At 40.7% G+C, this 19,460-nt stretch overlaps 2 protein-coding genes across 4 annotated transcripts; one reads left to right on the top strand and one right to left on the bottom strand.

Moving 5' to 3' along the window:
* Window positions 1-1,600: 1,600 nt before the first annotated feature.
* LOC145437088 (uncharacterized) lies at window positions 1,601-7,079 on the bottom strand. The gene is made up of 6 exons (XM_080314261.1): window positions 6,873-7,079; window positions 2,405-2,520; window positions 2,197-2,337; window positions 1,991-2,133; window positions 1,744-1,926; window positions 1,601-1,684 (listed from the first exon to the last, which is right to left on the bottom strand). Exons 1-6 carry the CDS (start codon window positions 6,974-6,976, stop codon window positions 1,655-1,657), a joined length of 717 nt encoding a protein of 238 aa, XP_080170387.1. The 5' UTR covers window positions 6,977-7,079; the 3' UTR covers window positions 1,601-1,654.
* Window positions 7,080-10,082: 3,003 nt separating this feature from the next.
* LOC145437086 (uncharacterized) lies at window positions 10,083-17,806 on the top strand. Of its 3 annotated transcripts, none has more exons than XM_080314259.1 (6): window positions 10,083-10,551; window positions 12,283-12,383; window positions 13,427-13,836; window positions 14,136-14,247; window positions 14,315-14,448; window positions 16,093-17,806. In XM_080314259.1, the coding sequence occupies exons 1-6, from the start codon at window positions 10,493-10,495 to the stop codon at window positions 16,363-16,365; spliced, it is 1,089 nt and encodes a 362-aa protein (XP_080170385.1). In that variant the 5' UTR covers window positions 10,083-10,492; the 3' UTR covers window positions 16,366-17,806. The 3 variants fall into 3 exon arrangements, with proteins under 3 accessions (XP_080170385.1, XP_080170386.1, XP_080170384.1); XM_080314260.1 differs by having other exon boundaries at window positions 10,086-10,551; window positions 12,252-12,383; XM_080314258.1 differs by lacking the exon at window positions 10,083-10,551 and having other exon boundaries at window positions 11,201-12,383.
* The last annotated feature ends 1,654 nt before the right edge of the window (window positions 17,807-19,460 follow it).

The raw sequence follows: 19,460 nt of genomic DNA, 5'->3' as shown, positions 1-19,460 counted from the left end.
ATCCAGTTTCACGTATATTGATTTATTGAAATAAGTATAATCGCAATCACAATTATATAAGACAGCGGTATATTCCTTGTGTCGGTTAAGGTTGTTTGGATGCTTTATTAGTCAAGGACAGTGATTCTCAACCTAGGGGTCGTTTGCTTTTAGGGCATCGCGATCATCGCCGTGAGCATAAGTGTGACCAAAGGTGCCGACCTTACCCAAATTTTGAGGTGGGTCACAGCGCATGTTCAAAATGGAATTGGAGTCGCGTCGAACCACCGGATTTTCTGCGCATATAAATTAGGGTCACCATACGTCCTCATTTAGGAGGATTTGTCCTCGTTTTTCAGGTTTCTGAAAATGTCCTCAGAGGACGCCTAAATGTCCTCCTTTTTGGCAATCCGTCCTCCTTTCCAGCTTTTAGAGCTAAGATGGTTGATAGATTCGAGTGAAAATGGACATAAATGACGCTAAACAGTAAATTCGTGGTTCGAACAAAAGTGACGACCTTTTTTTCAAATCGTCTTATCCGTGTGACATGAACATGACTAAATTATTTACAATTGTAAATATACGTTCCTGCAATTTCGAAGTCACCGCCCTTCACCAGCTCTACCGCTTACTCTGAACACTTGGGTGGAGAAAGAAAAAAACGTTATAGTATGTAATAATATTGATAAAATGCATTCACGAAATCTAACAATTTTTCTCGCCTGGCGCAACTAGAAACCATAGATACATACAGTAAGCCCTCCATTAGCTGCGCCGATAAACCCTATGGTGGGCCCCATACCTACGTTGTATGGACAGGAGGGGGCTGACAAAAGTTCCATCTCGGACCTAGTTACAACACGCAACCACAGAACTGCACCGGCCTAGCAATATTTAGAGCAGGAGTGTCAAACGCACTGCCCGCCAGACGATTTCATCCGGTCCGTGAATACCAAATGGCGGTACCAACTACCAACCCTAGCAATCACCAGAGATCAACTCAGAGGTGGCCCAATAGCCAATTATATTCACGGCACTTTGTTGAAAATCCAGTTCAAAGCATTGCTACGGTGTGAAGGCAGATTGTTCATACCTCATCTGAACCCCGCTAACAGGCGCTAAACAGTGTCCGGATTTTGAGTCACGAAAATATGGTAACCCTAATCAGAATAATGGTTAGCTTGAAGGTGCCTGTTGAAAGACAGGAACTCAAATCAACCAAATCCATTGCTTCGGCGATAAAAAGTCACAAATAATAAGTCCATGCTCTCGCGAAACTAAACGCGTATATGTATCGCAGAACCATAATATTAATTGGGTGGAAGTGCTCGCGCGCTTAACGTTGTGCAATTCATTTCGAATTATCCATTTATTTTAATAGAACAGTACAATAAAACAACATGAAAGATGGCACGATATGTGCAAGTTGAGTTGATTTGAATTTGATTTTTATTTTCTGCAGATTCGGAATGAATAAGGGTGCACACAATATCACCAGGGAAAACTGGGTTGGGTAATTTGAATTGGGCATGGGATGTATTTGTGATTGAAGCCATGGATTCTATTTGTATACATCAAATCTACCGATCGCGATCGCAAGTGTGCAATATTGCAGTTGCTGAACATCATCAGCTTTGTATTCCGGTATGCGGTTGACGCAAACAGTGCGATTCGCTCAGCTAACGTCCCTTGTCATGTCTCTCAGCTGTAAGTAAGACGTCAATACGAATTTGCCGCGAAATTTTCGAATCAAAACGGCATTACCCATTCGTAAAATATAGCTGCTCCCTCACTCACTTCAACAGCCGACCGAAAGTCGATTCCGTCCAACAATTTCAAAACCCGGCGACAGCGATTCTTATGAACGTCACGTCGATCGAACTGAGTAATGGCTCGGAAGAGGCTTGCTTTGCCTTGTCGACGCATTAAACATCTGATTTCATTCCACTTTATTAGTGAAATATACCCAGAATGATAGTTATTTTATGAGATTAACTGTAGTTTATTTTACCCCAAGATTCGACTCATCTGTCATGCCAAGTAAGATGAAAGTGCATAACATAATGGTGTGAAGTACCGGTGGTGGCTTTATGTAACTTCGCAGCTCCGAAACCACGCTCGGCCGTAAGTCAATCATTGCGCGATGTACTCTCTCTGTAATGAATTACACCGGGTGGTATATAAACACTTTGCGATCATTTGCTTGATAAATCTCACTGATATCCTTCTCGTTTCGTATCCTGCTCTTAGCATCGAAAAGTTCGTTACGCAGGTCAGCCTGGACGCCATCAAACTCAATCCAAGCTATCGCATTTTCGAGCTTCGTAATGTCGCCGGTTTGGGTGGCGTCTAGAAGTTCTAAAAAGTATTTATACGTTAACAAAGTTGATCATCCTCTGTCTGAATTTTGCATTCCAAAACGCACCGGATTTTCTGCATCCTACGCGAGCAGCGTGGCCGCTCGTTGATTTGTATTCCTCAGATTCCGACTGTTGTACATCGGTTGGTTTTTCGTTGGAACTGGTGAACGCATGCAAGTCTCTATGAAATTTACAATATTATGTTGAAGAATCGAAATAGATTCTATAGTAATTATAGTGCAGTGCTTCCAAATCGGTAGGTCGTCAAGCTGTTTCAGGAGGGTCGCAATACTCGCATAACATTTCTAAATGTTACAGTTTTTTTTCAATATGCCAAATATGCTAAAGACCTCATCTTCTCACGATTGTACCATCAAATACGCGTTCTCCTCCTCTAAATCATTTTTTGCGCCCATTAAGCACTGTAAGCCACGTTCCAGTACTCGCAATAATTAATGAACCGGATTTTCGTGACAGTCATTTTGATTGGCGTAGGAAATTGGACAGTGCATTATTGTGTATGCCTATAATTGGAATTCATTCCTTGCTCCGAAGGTACGACAAACGTTGATTGAGAAATGCAGTGTTCGAGACCGATTATAATCAGCAAACAATTGCCGCGACGCAAGCTACACTCGGAATTAGGTTCACTTTTGCGTTCAGTGTGTGAACCTCGAAAATTTAGAGGTTCGTGTTTGTGAATAACTCTCTGCTGTGAGCTTGACCTGCAATCACACAACATCAAGAGCGAAATACACTTCATGCAGGTAGTCAGCGAATGATGCTTATTCAACCAATCAATGAAATTAATATCGCTGTCTGATGTAAAAAAAATCTATCTTGCGTAGGGGGACCATCTTTATTTCGTATGTTTATTTAATGTATAATAAAAACCAAATCCGTGCGATTGGGGTGTTTGCTACAGCTGTATACTGTTAATGGGGTAATATCGGTAGCAAAGTATAGAAACCAGTTTTACATTCTGCTCAATATCAGCGAAGCAATACTTGGAGGCCGAACACATTGTCCGGTCTGGCCTTGACCGTAAGGCGTAGGCTTATATTCCTTTGCATGTCCTCATCGAAATTGTTGGCAAAGCGACGGAAGATATCGATTTTATGGGATTATTATATCATTTGATTGCCCCAGTTGATACGTTTGGCGACGTTTAAAACGTCAATATGTATTTCAGCATTGTGGCATTACGTGGCTCGAGTCGTCGTTAGGTATAGTGAACATTAATATAGGCTATCACTTCACTGAAATGTAGGGTTGGAATTAGAAATATGACGTCACGTGACGACATGGGGTTCACGTTCGCGTTCACACAGAACCTTTTAAAAAGGTTCGCGTTCACTCGAACCTGAACCTTTCAGAGGTTCACACCATCCCTACTCGGGACCTCTTCGCCTTCGACGCAAAAGACAAAGTACTGTTTGAAAACACGCTTTCTCGCTTGTAACCCAATCATTCGTTTTCCAAAATTGTCGTGCAATGAAGAAAGTTGTCAGGAACTGAAAAAAGCTGATAAGCACTGTTCAGCGTGCAGTGTATTACACCCATGCATTATATTCTCGTGGATGGGTATTCAACTTTTCCTGTTCATGCTCAATCTCTGCCAGTGGCGGCTCGTGAGAATATCGGGTGGTGGGGCAAGGGCTGCAAGCGACTTTTTATCAAGATGACGTCACAATGGCGTTTTCCAACGTAAACAAGTAACTTAATGATGGTACGGTAACATGAATTTCCCGGCAACAGTGATTTTAACGTATGTGCCACGAGAGGTCCGCTGGTGAGCTGTGACTTGAAGTGTGGTAACTGCGTAAACGGCGTACGGAACAAAGATTCAACACGGTTCATGTTCGCATTAGACCTGACTAATTATCTGCAGAAATGGAAATGACTATAACTCGAGAGATAGCGTAAGCCTAATTGGAAAGGTCAACGAATTCGGACTGATACGCAATTGTTATCTCATAGATTGGGCCTGTCCTATTGAATCCAAAACATCATTGTAAAGGACTAAGAATAGCAGCCTCGGAAATTTGGTCTCGGTACAGCAACAGCATAAGAGATTTTGGCCTTGAAACTGGAGACTGTAACACGACACATACGTTTTTATTACTGTCTTATAGGTCTGCTGCGAAATCGCCTTTGAAAAATATATTACCGAATAAATACGTGGATGAAAGCCCTAAACTTGGTACACTGTTACATGACATTATCGAGAAGTGGCCTCATGGCCCTTTTCGGTATGGTACACTGTCAAAATTAATGCGAACAGACCAACACCGAATTTTGCGTAAAATTTACTGAGGAATAGGCTGATCAAGTGACGGGGGGGTTGTACGCAAATGGCTTGAAGGCCACAATTTCACGGTGAAATTGACATTGGAGAATATACGATCAAAGTAAATATTTGAATGCAAACTGAGAATGATATCATCATCTCACTTAACGTTACCGCAGATACACCGGCTTTTGCGTGAAATCCGCAATGTGTTGTAGGCTAAAGTGTCAGATCGGAGCACATCTTTACCATACTCGACCTTGATAACGAAATTACTGCCCTAATCATTGAGTGTCAACCTTGAGACTTGGCACAGCGTTCGATACTAAAATCAAGACATACCGTGCAAAAGCTTATGACGGATCTAGGTAAGGAGCATCGTTAAAATCAATAGAGACCAATACCGGCTTTGCGTATAATCTGTTAGCGATAAATGACGAGTCAGCTCTCACTCGAATTAGGAAACGAAATTAACACTAACACAGTTCAGTGACAAACTTAAAACTTGGTACAGCGTTCGATACTAACATTAAGACTTACCGTGCCAAATGTCATAACCGATCTCAGTATTGAACACCGTCAAAACCAATGGATACCAATACCGGCTTTTGAGTAAAATCTGTTTGCGATACATGACGGATCAGCACACACTCAACTTCGGAAACGGAATTACTACCCTAAACTTTAAGTAGAAACCCTGAAACTTGGGGCAGTGTTAAATACCACCATCACGACATGACATAACAAGTTTCAAGAGTTTTCATGGTGTGAAACCCCATTAAAATCGACCTATACCAGCAAAGGTCGACTAAACGCATATGACGGTAACAGAGTTCAGCTATAGATACGATTGTTACATCACACCTTAAGGGCACAGAGCTATCGTGCCCCGGTTGCTCGGTAATTTTATGAATAGGAGAGAGTAAATCACCATAGTGTCCTATATGGTGTCGACACAAGCAAATCGCACGGTTCAATGAAATTGTATCACGTCACAGTTTCCATTTGGCTACAGGCAATTTGACGGTGATTTTTGACCGACTTGCCGAGCATCAAATTTGATAAAACGGGTATCAATCGAAAGCTGCCGCCGTACTGATTACGAAAATATAAATTTCATTCCGCTCGCGGCCCTGGAACCCCCACAATCAGCCTCTAATTTTTCATTGTTATGGAGATTGGCATTGGGACGCAACAATGCTGTCTAGCGAAACGAGACAGGTGCTCGAGAAAAAGGGAGCCAGACAGTATTGTTGCGTCTGTCGTTTCGCCAGACAGCATTGTTGCGTCCCAATGCCAATCTCCATAACAATGAAAAATTAGAGGCTGATTGTGGGGGTTCCAGGGCCGCGAGCGGAATAAAATTTATATTTTCGTAATCAGTACGGCGGCAGCTTTCGATTGATACCCGTTTTATCAAATTTGATGCTCGGCAAGTCGGTCAAAAATCACCGTCAAATTGCCTGTAGCCAAATGGAAACTGTGACGTGATACAATTTCATTGAACCGTGCGATTTGCTTGTGTCGACACCATATAGGACACTATGAAATCACCGTTTCTTTATTGTGCGCGGTTTTGAGAGAATAGACAGTGAAAGCTTGTTATGAGCACTACCGGGGCAAGCCCCGGCTAGGCATTCGCAAAGCGAAAACACAGAAGAGAATTCGATTTTCGCATAGACTTCGCTATATATGGGCATTTACAAGCGAAAGGACAAGAAGTATACGATTTTCGCTGTGATTTCGGTTTATATAGATAGGTGTGCGTCTATAAATGGCAAAGAATTGTTATTGAACAGAATTTTAGGTGGGGCAATGCCCCAGTTGCCCTATAGGACGAGCCGCCACTGATCTCTGCGCTCTGCGTAGTCATATTTCGTATACTTATGCGGCGTACGTCCGGCAGGAACTGCCCACTAGGGGCGACCGTAAATGTATCATCTGAGCGCCTCCAAAATGTCGAACAGCTAGCTCCATATGACTATTGCGGACTTCCCATCCCAGACATTTTTTAGGACATTGGTTCACCTGTCTCCTTGTAGCATTTCAAATGTGAAGCTATAAGCTAATCGAGCCTAACAATTGTCAAGCTGAGCATCATCCCTTTCTTCACTTAATATAGATTTCACCGAGGATATACACTATACTTCCTAATTTCTGTAGCTTAGTCCAGCCAAAATATAACATTGACTAATTCTGAATAAATTAAAATTTTTCTAAAATTCAACTGCTAGTTCACTTACTGGTAGAATTCATCCCCGCTAACACCCACGGCGTCCAAAATCTCGTCGATTTCCCGATAAAACCGACTGATTGTTTTCTCGATTCTATATCTTCCCACAGACATTTTGCCTCGAAACTACATTCGCGATCTTGGTCTGTGATGGGTCGCTTACCCGTCGCGAATTTCGAGTTATTTTAGGTCATTGTGCTGATACGGCGAAGCCTATTGTGCGAAAAGTCTGTTTTGGAAAAGCTAATTGTTACAAGCGCACTTCAAATCCTCCAGGAGCTTTTGTAGTAAGCAAAGGAAACCTGATAATGACCGGGCAGTTGTGGCATTGTAGGCTTATCTAACTAATACGTAAATTATACATGTGCTACCGCATGATAATATCGGTAGTTGAAGATTCTTGTTTTCCAGGTGGCGTGGAGTCCACAACTCACATTGAATATTGACTTTACACAATGAGATTTATGGAGTTAGGAGTCGATATCATCCCCAATATGTAAACGCCTACAATCCACGGTCGGCATTATTCAAAGTATCTCCTTTCGATGCTTAGCTATGTTCAAGAACTCATCCAATAGTCGAATCGCAACCCTAGCCGATTACTTGATTAAAACAGTTGACTCTACTAGGAAATGCTCACCACCAACGCGTGTTACTGGACGGGATGAGCCAGAGGGCCGGGGGTACTCAAAACTAATTGACTTCTGGTCAAGTGGTGTCGAATTTCTATACTATTAGCAATTAATAGACAGTCACTTAGCATTTTTCAGCGTATGATCATACTGACTTTATTGGTAGTCTCTGCATAAACGTATGCGTTTGAGATACAATACAACGTTAGATTCGATCAGGCTGAGGCACGTACATTGTACAGTACAGTTGCACATGCAAAGAAAATGAGTTATAGTGTGTCGGTAGCAGAGTTGGATCAATTACATTATTTCAGTTCAATTACAATTACAATTACAATTACTTTCATGCATGTTTCAATTACATTACAATTACAATTACTCCATGCTAAAAATATCAAATTACAATTACAATTACAATTACTCCTTGCATGCTTCAATTACATTACAATTACAATTAAAATTGCTGCTGTTGAACGTGTAATTGAATAATCATAAATTCAACCGTGCTCCTTGAAAACTGTAGCGTCGTATTTAACAACAATTCAAGTCTAGTTCAGATTGTGTAGTAATAAATGCGTTTATGTGCGTACATAGTATGCTATGTAAGATGTCATTGTGACGTAATATAAGCGTGTTTTGTATGCTCGGTAATTAGGGCTCACGTAATTGGAAATGTAAAATGTTATTTACCTAATTTCCTATGGGTTAGGATTAAGGATAGGGTGCAGTATGTCGTTGAAAAATTATTATAATGTATGCACGTGTTGGATTTGCGTATATATAGTATATAATTAAAGAAATAATAAAATTTTTATCGAGGGACGTAGGATTAGGATGAGGAGTAAAAACAAAACCGTGCTTTGTCAGATAAGACGTTATATAATATCCAGTGGTCTGGTTAGTTAGCCAGACGAAGTAACGATGCAGCATCGTGATCTGAAATCGTATTGTAGATTGCCAACCCACGGATAGATGCGCAAGATGTGAGTCACGAATGAATGCACCGACAAACGTACTGCAGAGCCGGCTAAAAGCAGCAAACTTTGTAGTCCTAGAGCTGGCGATCCATGCGTCCAAATTTGATGCATCTGGTCTTTATCGTAAGCTATTGATGTACTAATTCCGAAAATACAAAATAAAATCTCGTCAGGGCAATGTAACTCCTCCAAAATAGCCGTTTAAGGCCGACTGTTCTGAAAAGTGAGAGCGCTGCAGCAGCATGACCACAACAATTTCCAATTACGCCCAGCGATTGTTCAGAACAATGCCGATTCCCAGACTTTCACGACTATTTTGGGATGGTACCATTGCCTGGAAATATACTTTTATTGCGGAATCAGTGCGACACTAGCTTTCGATTAGGAACATACATATCAAATTTCGACGCTTGGATCGCCAGCTATGGGACTAACAATTCTGCTATCAATTAGCCGGCTCAGCAGTTCGCTTCTCGGCGTATTCAATCGTGAGTCACGTGTTGCGAATCCATCCGTTGGTTGGTATAATCTAAAAATTGTATACAATGGCAGCCGAGGCCAGCATAGCGGTAAAAATTTAAAAAAAACTTCGCCGCAAGGATCCACCAAATTCCTTGTCGACATTTAAAGAGAATGCATTATAAGTCAATTATTTTATGTTGTGCTTGTCAGGTCTCAATAGCAATTAAATGTAATTGAAATTGTAATTGAGCAGAATTTTTGTCAAATTACAATTACAATTACACAAAATAAAAATGCTTCAATTACAATTACATTACAATTACATTGAAATATGTAATTAATTACATTCAATTACAATTACAAATTACAATTGATCAAACTCTGGTCGGTAGGCGAAATCGATATCTTAGAGCTGGTTCGGTTTTACCAGGCTACTATTCATTCAGTAGAAGATTCGAATCCAGAAATGAGAGATGAATTTTCGGATACTAATACTGAAACTTTACCTTATACTATCAACAAGAATTTTTATTGTTTATATACTTTTCCCCATACCGCGGAATCCTCGAAACCTTGATTTATCGTGATCGTATCGCAGCTTCGAAAAGACGTAGTCACATGCTACGCGCATTATTAGAAACGACATTTCCTTGAAATCGCGATTAAACCAGGGAAATGTCGGAAGTGAAATGAGATATCTGGTCGAAAAACATAAAATTATCTGTACGTGGTGGATCACCGGTAACATTGTTTTGTGTTCGCATATTTTGGGGTTCACCGTATACGTCTTCCTTTAGGAGGATTTGTCCCTTTTTTGAAAATGTACTCCGATGACGCGTAAATGCCATCCTATATTTGACAATTCACCCTCCTTTACAGCTAAGATAATGGATAGATTCGTGTGAAAATGGGCATAAATGACGCTAAATAGGAAATTCGTGATTCGATCAAAAGCGACGACCTATTGTTAGTCAACAACGCTAATTTTAAGTAAAAAGTGTGTAAATCGTTAGTCGAACAAAAGTGATGAGCTGATGACCCATCAAATTTTTTGGCAAAAATAGCGAAATCGGCTAATTTCAGTTTTGATCAACTAACTTCTCTGATTTGGTAAAAGTGTCCTCATTTCCCGATTCGAAAATATGGTAACCCTATATCATATTAGAACGTTCGCTGTCTGAGCAGCTCAGGAGCAAGTGGGCACGAGAGGGAGAGTGTGAATGCTCAATCGGTTGCAAAACAATGGCCAATACGCCTGCAGTTAGCGCTGCTCCTCACCTGCTCTCAGACCGCATGGTTGCGTCACAATACCAAATTCCGGTACAATGCAACACTCAATGCTGATTTTGGGGGGTTCCAGGACCGCGAACAGAATAAAATTTATATTTGCGCAATCAGTACCGTGGTAGCTTTCGATTGAGAGCCGTTTTATCAAATTTCGCGCTCGGCAAGCCGGTCGAAAGTCACCTTCAAATTGCCTGCAGCCAAATCGAAAGTGTGATGTAGACCAATTTCACTGAGCCGTGAGATTTGCTTGTGTCCACACCCCAAAGGACACTATGCCGATAATATCGTGTCGATATCACTTTTTGAATGAAATCGGTATCGACCATCAGAGGTAAATAACATCTGGAATTCACAATGTTGTAGTAGGGAGTAAGAGAACTACAATCTGCGTCGGCTATGTCTTGGAATATTGATCTATTTCGTATAGCTTAGACATATGTCGTCAAAGTTGTAATCGATGATTCACATGTAAGTACAAGTAGAAGTAATTTCCAAGTAAAAAAACAAGTGTTCTAAGCCTATTTTGCCCGCAAACTGGAAAATGTGAATCAGAGTAAATCTAAAATCATGACTAGGGCAAGTTTTTGCTACTTTTGCAACTTTTTTACAGCTTCCGACAGCTTCCTAGATACTCAGCCTACTATGATGTTTTAAGCTGTTTGGAGGGATTTTATAGTGCCACTTTTTGCAACTTTCTTTACTTTCCATGTCAATTTTTACAGCAACTTTTATCAAATATTTCGTGAACATGTAAGGGAATGATCAAAAAACATGCTATAATCTATTTCTAGTATGGTTCTTTCATCTTTGATTTCCATAACAATGAGCTATATGATGGGTTAGGTTTGGTGCATGTGAATGTTATCTATGACACAATGGCTTGCAAGCAAGAAGTTGAACTACCCGTGCAAAGCGCGACCGTGCCAGAACAATATGTTTATAGATCGCTATATTAATTATGTCCTTTAATTTTGAGATAGTTTCCCATTCCGTCCAAAATTACATTTTCACTGGGTCACCCTTTCCAGGCTATTGATTTCGTTCAAGTCGTTAAGAGTGAGGTTTTTCTACAATGCCTTCGGTCAACTGTGCAGACCTAGGTGGTGGGGTGTGTTATTTGATTTGTTTTATAGGGAGGGTTTATCGCTATGCTGTTTGGCTTTTTTTGGGAAATTATTCCCGCATTGCATAATTTTCTTGCTGTGCACCGGTAAAAAATGATTTTTTGGCCGTCTCGCCAGTCGCCAGACCGCCCGTTCAATGGCAAAGTAACAAATCGACAGCAAGGCAGGAACTAGGTCATACAACGGAACCATTCGAGTATCTCACGCTCTTAAAATTCAACAAAACTTATAAATGCAACTTTTACTGTTAAGTGCTTCATTCTCGCAATTTTAGTGCAACAAAAACTAGCTCTAATGATAACTGTTGAGTGGTACAAGTAGGCGAAACTTACTTCAGTAGGCTACTCTTGCTCGTAATTACCTCTTCTTACAAGTCGATTTCCAAACATAGAAATGGCTGCAAGGCTGCCGAAATAAATGCTGTAAACTTAAGAGTCTCCTAAAGTTTAGTAATTGTGCCTTAAGCTAGGTGCCATATTGGTGGTATTTGACATGGACAACCTGGTACTGTAGTTGTTGTTTAGCGAAAAAGCATTGTAGCTAGCAGAACCTGAGCGCATGTAAATCCGTAGGGTTGATTGAAATAAATATTTAAATAAATTTTAAGCATTGCTACACTTCGAGGCTCGAAGCCTAGGACCGCTCGCCTAATACGTTAATACGGTAACACGTAGCCTTATAAGGTATTCCACTTCAACCGAGGATAATGGCCTGTTACAAAAACATTGCATATATGTGAAGAGCATATGCCGAAGATATTTATGTGGCATGGTAATTGCAGTTACATCCGAAACAGTTAACGCAGTGTACCGCATACAGTCTATATACGAAGAAAATTGCGCTGTGTAGGACTATAAAGTAATGTTAAAAAGAAAATATCGCCACATAGCTATAGGTTTGCTCGTAGTGATCAGTAATGTCGGAGTGTTAACACTCAGCTCTACCTTCGACGAAAACAAAGCTGATCAAGAACATGTATCCGAAGCCAACCATACGACCGAAGTGATACATCACATGGATATCAAATCTAGTATTGCAGGTAGTAGTGAGAGATGATATTTTCGTGTACTACATACGATTCTAGCCATTAAAGTCTCGATACTATTTTCTACATCGGAAGACAAAATGAAAGGCTAATATTGAGTGCTTCCGGGACCAGGAACACAATAAAATATATGTTATCGTAGTCAAGACCGGAACAACACTTCGTCACCCCGCAAACGTTGGTCTTGCCTCCATACGGTGATAAATTGAATTTCTGGGTAGGGGGTCTCTCCCCCCAGGTCACCCTGAAGCTAAACGCGTTTTGCCACTACTTATCAGCTGCATTGGGTGTACTATTCTAGTGGGTTAGCTGATGTCGTCTTGTGGGGATCAGATCGTCAGGACAGGAACATTAAGCGCCAGCCATTTAGCCGTCTATATGGACATTGGACATATAAACATATGTGTATAGCTATCGAAGTCTTCGACCAGCACAAGGGCAGTCCGTTTCGGCCAAGGTATTCTCGTTGCTGATCGTTCTGGCACGCTTCTGGGAGTCGTATATTACATGGCCTATAACTTCATATGTATTGGTGCGTCGTGGCACGGTAATGGCCGACGCCGAAGTGCCCATTTCTGTAAATCATGCGCATTTTTGTTGGGGGAAGTGTACCCAATAACGATCAAGGAATGTGGAGACATTAAATCGTTGCATAAATTTTCAAAGAAATGCTATATAATTTATGTTAATTCACGAAATAATTTTGGTCCCCTTTGAGATTGCCCCCCAGCTGGGTTTGGGATGCGGCAGTTACGGCCCTGATCGTAATCGTACCCCGGTAGCTTTCGATTGATACCAATGTTATTAAATTTCGCGTTCGGCAAGCCGGTCAACAATTACCTTTAGCCAAATAGAGAGTGTGATGTAAACCAACCGCAGTAAGCCGAGTGATTTGCTTGTGTGCACAGTGCATACCATTGCAGGACAATGTTCGTACCATCCAAGTCATAATAAGTGATACTAGAATACACTCGACTCGACGGTTAACACTCATCGATACTCTCAGATACTCGATTAATCCAAGCCCACTATTGCAGGTAATACATCGTCGACGCAAACCAAAGAAAATACACGACGGAACACCGTACAAAACGGCACATCACCCCGAGTAGCTGTCAACAATAGTGCTGTCACTGCCGACCGAGATGGTAAAAAAGAGAAAATGCAGTCGACAAACAACAGTCAGAAGAAGCCCACGCCTAACCACGATGCCAATGCCCATGCACCCAGTCATCCACGCCTGAAGTTCATGAGATACAAGCATAAGAATGCTGGACCTGTAAAGTGTACATTACAGCGTGCCCCGATGCCGTACAATTACAATTACCATGTCCGGCGGAGGGGACACCTGTATTTTTTCAATCAATTTGTATACGAGCTGAAAACTTTGCGAAGTTCCTTTTACCAGTTTGTTAAAAAAGGATGCACCTTAACCGTTTATTATCAGGTGAGTTATTAGCTTATAAACATGCTACGATGTTGTCCCCCGAAAGTTGATTAAATTTGTTACCAGCAGAAACGATTCACCTTACAAAAATACCATGGACAGTTTGAACGCTGATCGATGATCATAAATATCATAAGACTGGGCAAAAGTGTGTTGACGTTTTTTAGTCATACGCAGGCCTACTAATTTCAAGCTACTTGGTACTTGAGATAGGCTACTTGGATGTCCACATTTTTTTCATTAATCTTGATAGCAACCCTGCGCATACTACACGAAATATAGCAGCTGATTTTGTTCAGAGTTTGAACACGGAGCCAGTAACAGTCTACATAAGTGATCATTACGATTCGGTGCTGCATGACAATAACCTCAGGAAAAGCGGCAATTTTACCCTGACACCAAACGAAAATAGTACGTAAATGACTTTCCATGTGTGATATATTTCCTCAAGTAGCCGCACGTTCATGAATTTTAACAGTGGTCTACGAGATATGCCTGGAAAACTTCAGCTGGGAAGCTAAGAAGGTATTCCTGTCGATACGTGTTGAATCTAGAAGGAATTCCAAGGTTATGATGTCGCCGGCACATCATATGATGGCTCATACAACCGTCGTAAGTTTCGAATATACATAGCGACCCATATTTTCCATGCTATAATTTTAAATCCCTCATCGAATATTTAATATTCCGCCATAGCGCTACGAGAAATAACGCTAATCCATGCGTCAGGAGAAACTCAGGAGACAAATGAAGATAAAAATATTGTAGCATCCGTGTTAGCAACATCACAGTGATTCGGGTGGATTCATTCATTAATTTAGCATTTTTAGCAATTCAAAGCTCCACAATATTGCAATAAGAAGGTGTACAAACGATTTGAAGTAGCCTAGTCTATTAATCAGACCCCACTTGTCATAGGAAATGTAAATATTAAATAAGAGACATGCATATTGAATAAAAAAATATAATACAAGATAAAATAGATTGGACACTTGGGTCTTTGTACCTCCACTTAAAATTAATAATTTCCATCCTAATTTCGCCACCACGAAGCTTAGTTATACTCAATTTCCATTCAGAACACGCTAAAACAACAGATTTGCATTTGAGCATGCAGACTGTCGGCATCGCAGCGATGTTGAATATTCTCTACCGTACGTATCAACACGCCGACTTGAAAGCTTTTACTGCCTATACGTCATTTAGTTTGTTCGACAGACATTTGTTAGTACTTAGTATATCTCATGTATACATCGTAAGTCTGGACTTATCCAGTCTGATGCAGTGTTGGGATGACTCGAGTCATGACTTGACTCGAGTCAGACTCGAATCACCTTTTTCGCATGACTTGACTTGACTCGAGTCACTTTGCTAAAATGACTTGACTTGACTTGACTCGGCGTATCAGAAATGTGGATTGACTCGTGACTCGGATCAAAATTCACGAGTCAATTTCAAGTCATCAAGTAATCGGTGTCGATAAAAATCACTGTATCTTGCATATGTTCGGATTGTTCGCGAAGCGCTGGCGGAACCCGTGACAGCAACCGATCATTCAATGACCGTGCGTTTACTGAGCCTCCATTGTTCTTTCACAAATAAATTGACCACAAACGAAGTGATCGAATCTTACAGCTTACGCTGTCGTAAACTAGTAGTAAAGTAATTTAATAACAAAATATCTATTCCTGTTCTGTGTTCTTACCTTAACCAAACCTCTTGTTTCATTGAAATTCAAATAGAATATAGTTTATCTACTCCTAAACCATTGGTGCAGAATCGAATTGCATCAAACCAATATGTTTAAATTGGTAATGTATTGTATCTTACCAATTCGGTTCTCCATTCACTATTTTGGCTGGCAGTTCTACGTATAATATACGTCGTATGTGGACGATACAGCGCCTTTTTGTGTGTATATTTAACTCTGTATTCGTTCACCGGTTCAGAATCAAGGACCACTCAATCTGTAGTTCAGACAGCTAGAAAAATACAATGACGTAATCACGCTTCATACTTCGAAAACGCAACTTGACTTGAATTGTGACTTGACTCGTGACTTGACTTGACTTGACTCGACTTGACTCGAGTCACCTCCAAAAATTGAGTGACTTGACTTGACTCGAGTCACTTTCGAAAATCGATTGACTTGACTTGACTCGAGTCAAAATGTGCAATGACTCGAAATGACTCGTGACTCGAAGGTGGTGACTTGATCCCAACACTGGTCTGATGACCTCCTCTTCTTTATTGCAGGGGCATCTAAGAAATGTGGAGGTCGAGGTTCGCTCGATGGAGAGTGAACTATGGCACAGGAAGGCTCATTTGCTGAGCAAATTTATCGAAGAGAAGGAAAAAGACGACTTTGCCCTTTGGATCACCTGGATGGTGGTGCTGTTCACCCTGGTCGTGTACATTCTTCAAGTTGTAGAAGTACGCCGTATGGTGAAATCCGCCGAATCGAAATTTAACGCCGGCGGAGCGTATATAAGACTTGGGTTAGGCATGAGCGATACTATTTCCTATTAGAACATAAAGCTTGGTGCGGATATTTAATAAATTTAGAGGTGTTACACAAAGGGATGAATCCGTTGGAATATTTCTCGAAATTGACATATTACTATCGCAGCACTTCGTAACTGTTACACAACTGTCACTATTGTGGTGATCCGTAAAAAGAGTAATATATACCACGACTGGTTACTTTCACTCTTGATCTCGTCAATTGATATTGAAATTGACTCATTCATTCGAAATGTATAGAACTTAATTTATCCCTGCTCATTTCATATCGTGATGATTATTATCATAAAAATAACGTTGTTTTTCTTAGCCGTCGATAACTTTTTGATTTTACATCACTTTGGGCAAAGTTGGTTCTGCTTCAACTTAATATCGCCGATTTTGATGACTAATTTTTCAATATACACACATTGTAGGCTACTTAATCATTAGGCCTTGTCGAATTGTAACACTGCGATTTTGGCTACAAAAGAAAAACGACACAACGTTTGCAGAAGCACAGAAATACCAGTGATGAGCATCGGAGCGGAGTCGGAGTGGATTCGGAGCGGAGTTTTGCCGATTTTGTGACAGTCGCAGCGAAGTCGGAGTTTATTACAAATATTTTTTCGGAGTATTGTAACTTTTGTCTCCGATATCTTTGGATAAGTCTGACCAGATACACTATTGATTATGATTACAAACCAAACCACAGACAGTTGACATCTTGTAAAGTTGTAATATGACGGGTAACATGCAAAAATGATTGCCAAGTGCATAAAAATCAGTCATCTGCACTGCAATTGGGGACTGGAGAGTAGACAATACTGTAAGGCCAACCATATTATCACATTTATATAGTAAAACACATTACTTAGCGTACCATGCTTGCCACTCTAGTGATATGTTTAAAATGGTATGATTGGCCGCGAGCTATCTTAAACTAGTGATCTAGCAAGGCATTTTCGTTGAGCATTGACTGTAGTTAATTATGTTTCGAATACTTGACGAGAGTCATCGGAGTAACTCGGAGTCTGGGATTTGAGCTCTTCGGAGTCGGAGCTAGGGAGTTTTCCTCAGACACTAAAGTTGTCGGAGGTATTCGGAGTCTCGAAAAGCACTATCCGCTCATCACTGATAAACACTAAACAGCTTGCCAATAAAATACATTACAAGCGCATGATGCACGGAGAAAAAGTCAACCTTGATTATTTTCCTGACGCTTGAATTAGAACAGGCAACGGTCATGAATATCACCATTGTCAGACATTTGATGGACAATTATAAATGTGCGAAAATTATCAAGATGCTGAAAGATTGTACGTCGTTGTGATAGGCCGTTAATTACTTCCATTTATATGTGCCATGCATCCGAGTCTACTTTATCTATATCTGCCAACCCACACCGAATGTCAACAGATGAAAGTGTGTGCTTATAATTGAAAAATATACAGTACATGGAGCTTAAGCAACCTGTTATCCTAGATTTTTCGAATGTTATGGTGCTCATGTCAAGGAATGTAAAAAGCAACAAAGAGCTGCGAAATAGATACAAACATCGTAGGAAGAAGTGCGACATCCAAAAACATTATTCATTCATCAGCAGACAGCTTAGAATCATCTAAATTTTTTTTGAAGCCACGGCCGCTTTGGTGACCATATAGTACCATTGAATCGAACAGTGTTGCGGAGACGTCTGCACTCGCCAACAGTAGCCTAACAATGTCTCCTGGATTGATGTCCCTGAAACACTGCGAAAGATGGACCACCATGTTCCAGTGACGCCTTTCGTAACGGTTGTATTTTTTGATGTAATGCAGATATAGTTGCGTCTGATCACAATTGTGCGCTGCATCTTCATTTTACGAACGATGCCAGTCAGGAGACGACGCCTAATCTTGACGTTGCCGATACATGCGCACTTCTTGTCAATGTAGTTTCCATCAATGGCCTCACGCGGAGGTTTGAACCCGCGTCCTATGGATCTCACATGACGTAGTTGCTTTTTGGGAGAAGCTACTCCAAGTGCTCGTTTGAAATACTGTAGGTTGCTTTTGATAAGCTCTCGGTCTTCTCGGTATAAGCCATCGGGCGCTAGGCCGAGGTGGATGCCAGTCTAAGAGACCGCAACTGCAACCGCAACTGGTCGTTGGGCATCCTCCTATATCTGTTCAATGCATCGCATTGTGTTATCGCATTGTACATTGTGTGTGTCTTGTTCAAATAAAAATATAATCTGACGATTATCTTATGTTATCTTATCTATGCGATGCTCATAATTTGCTGTTCTAGCTGTATCATAGTGCATCTAGCGGTTTGGGCCTTAATGCCTATATAACCCTTTTATTTTTTAGACATGGTCGCCTAGTTGAGTAAGTTTAATATGGAGACTGGTGTAGTCCAAGGTGTAGCAATAAGCAGTTCATAGGGCGTTCAGTTATTGAAACCGGTGATGTGGTCCGTTCAAATGTTCACTAGGCCCCATATTCATTCGATTAGCTTGTTATTCTACTTGAAGTGGTTTCGGGCTGCCTCTAAAAGCACTGCTTCTGCTCGTACTTGAAAGTAAAATTTGGCGTTGCTACTTTTACATCTAGCCTACTTGAGTAGCTTTCTAGACTACTGCAACCACCTTTTCAATCAGTTTGCACTGCACATTCCTCTTATTTACATGATGTAGAGGCCATGGTGTGTGTTTGGTTGAAATAATACTCCAGGTGGCTCTGACACCATACTAATTTTTCATTTCATCGCAATCTTGTGAGTTTTGAACAGAAGAAAACATCAATAGAACAAACCTCAAAACCAGAAGCTAAATGCGTTATAGTGGCACCTAGCGGCAGTGATAACGGGTTGAAGATTTGGGACAAAAGGTTGTAAAATAACAGGTATCGATACTAATTACGTGAAAATGTCTTCAAATCATTTTCAGAAATATAAAATTTTCCTCGAAGTTGCTAAATCGAACTCGGGAAGCACAGCTTTTCTATAATCTTGGATACCGATGGGATGGAGAGGAATCCCAATTATGGAACGACAATATTACAACAATTGAGCTGAATATAGTTTTCTTATCATGGCTATTCGTGCAATTAGAGATTTAGTAGGTGTTTATTTGATAT

This window comes from Botryllus schlosseri, chromosome 4, assembly GCF_051294905.1.
Source record: "Botryllus schlosseri isolate E-star chromosome 4, Bs_hap1, whole genome shotgun sequence".
In the NCBI taxonomy this organism is placed as follows: domain Eukaryota; kingdom Metazoa; phylum Chordata; class Ascidiacea; order Stolidobranchia; family Styelidae; genus Botryllus; species Botryllus schlosseri.
The sequence above is the reverse complement of the archived record's forward strand: the minus strand, read 5'-3'. Positions and strand labels throughout refer to the sequence as shown.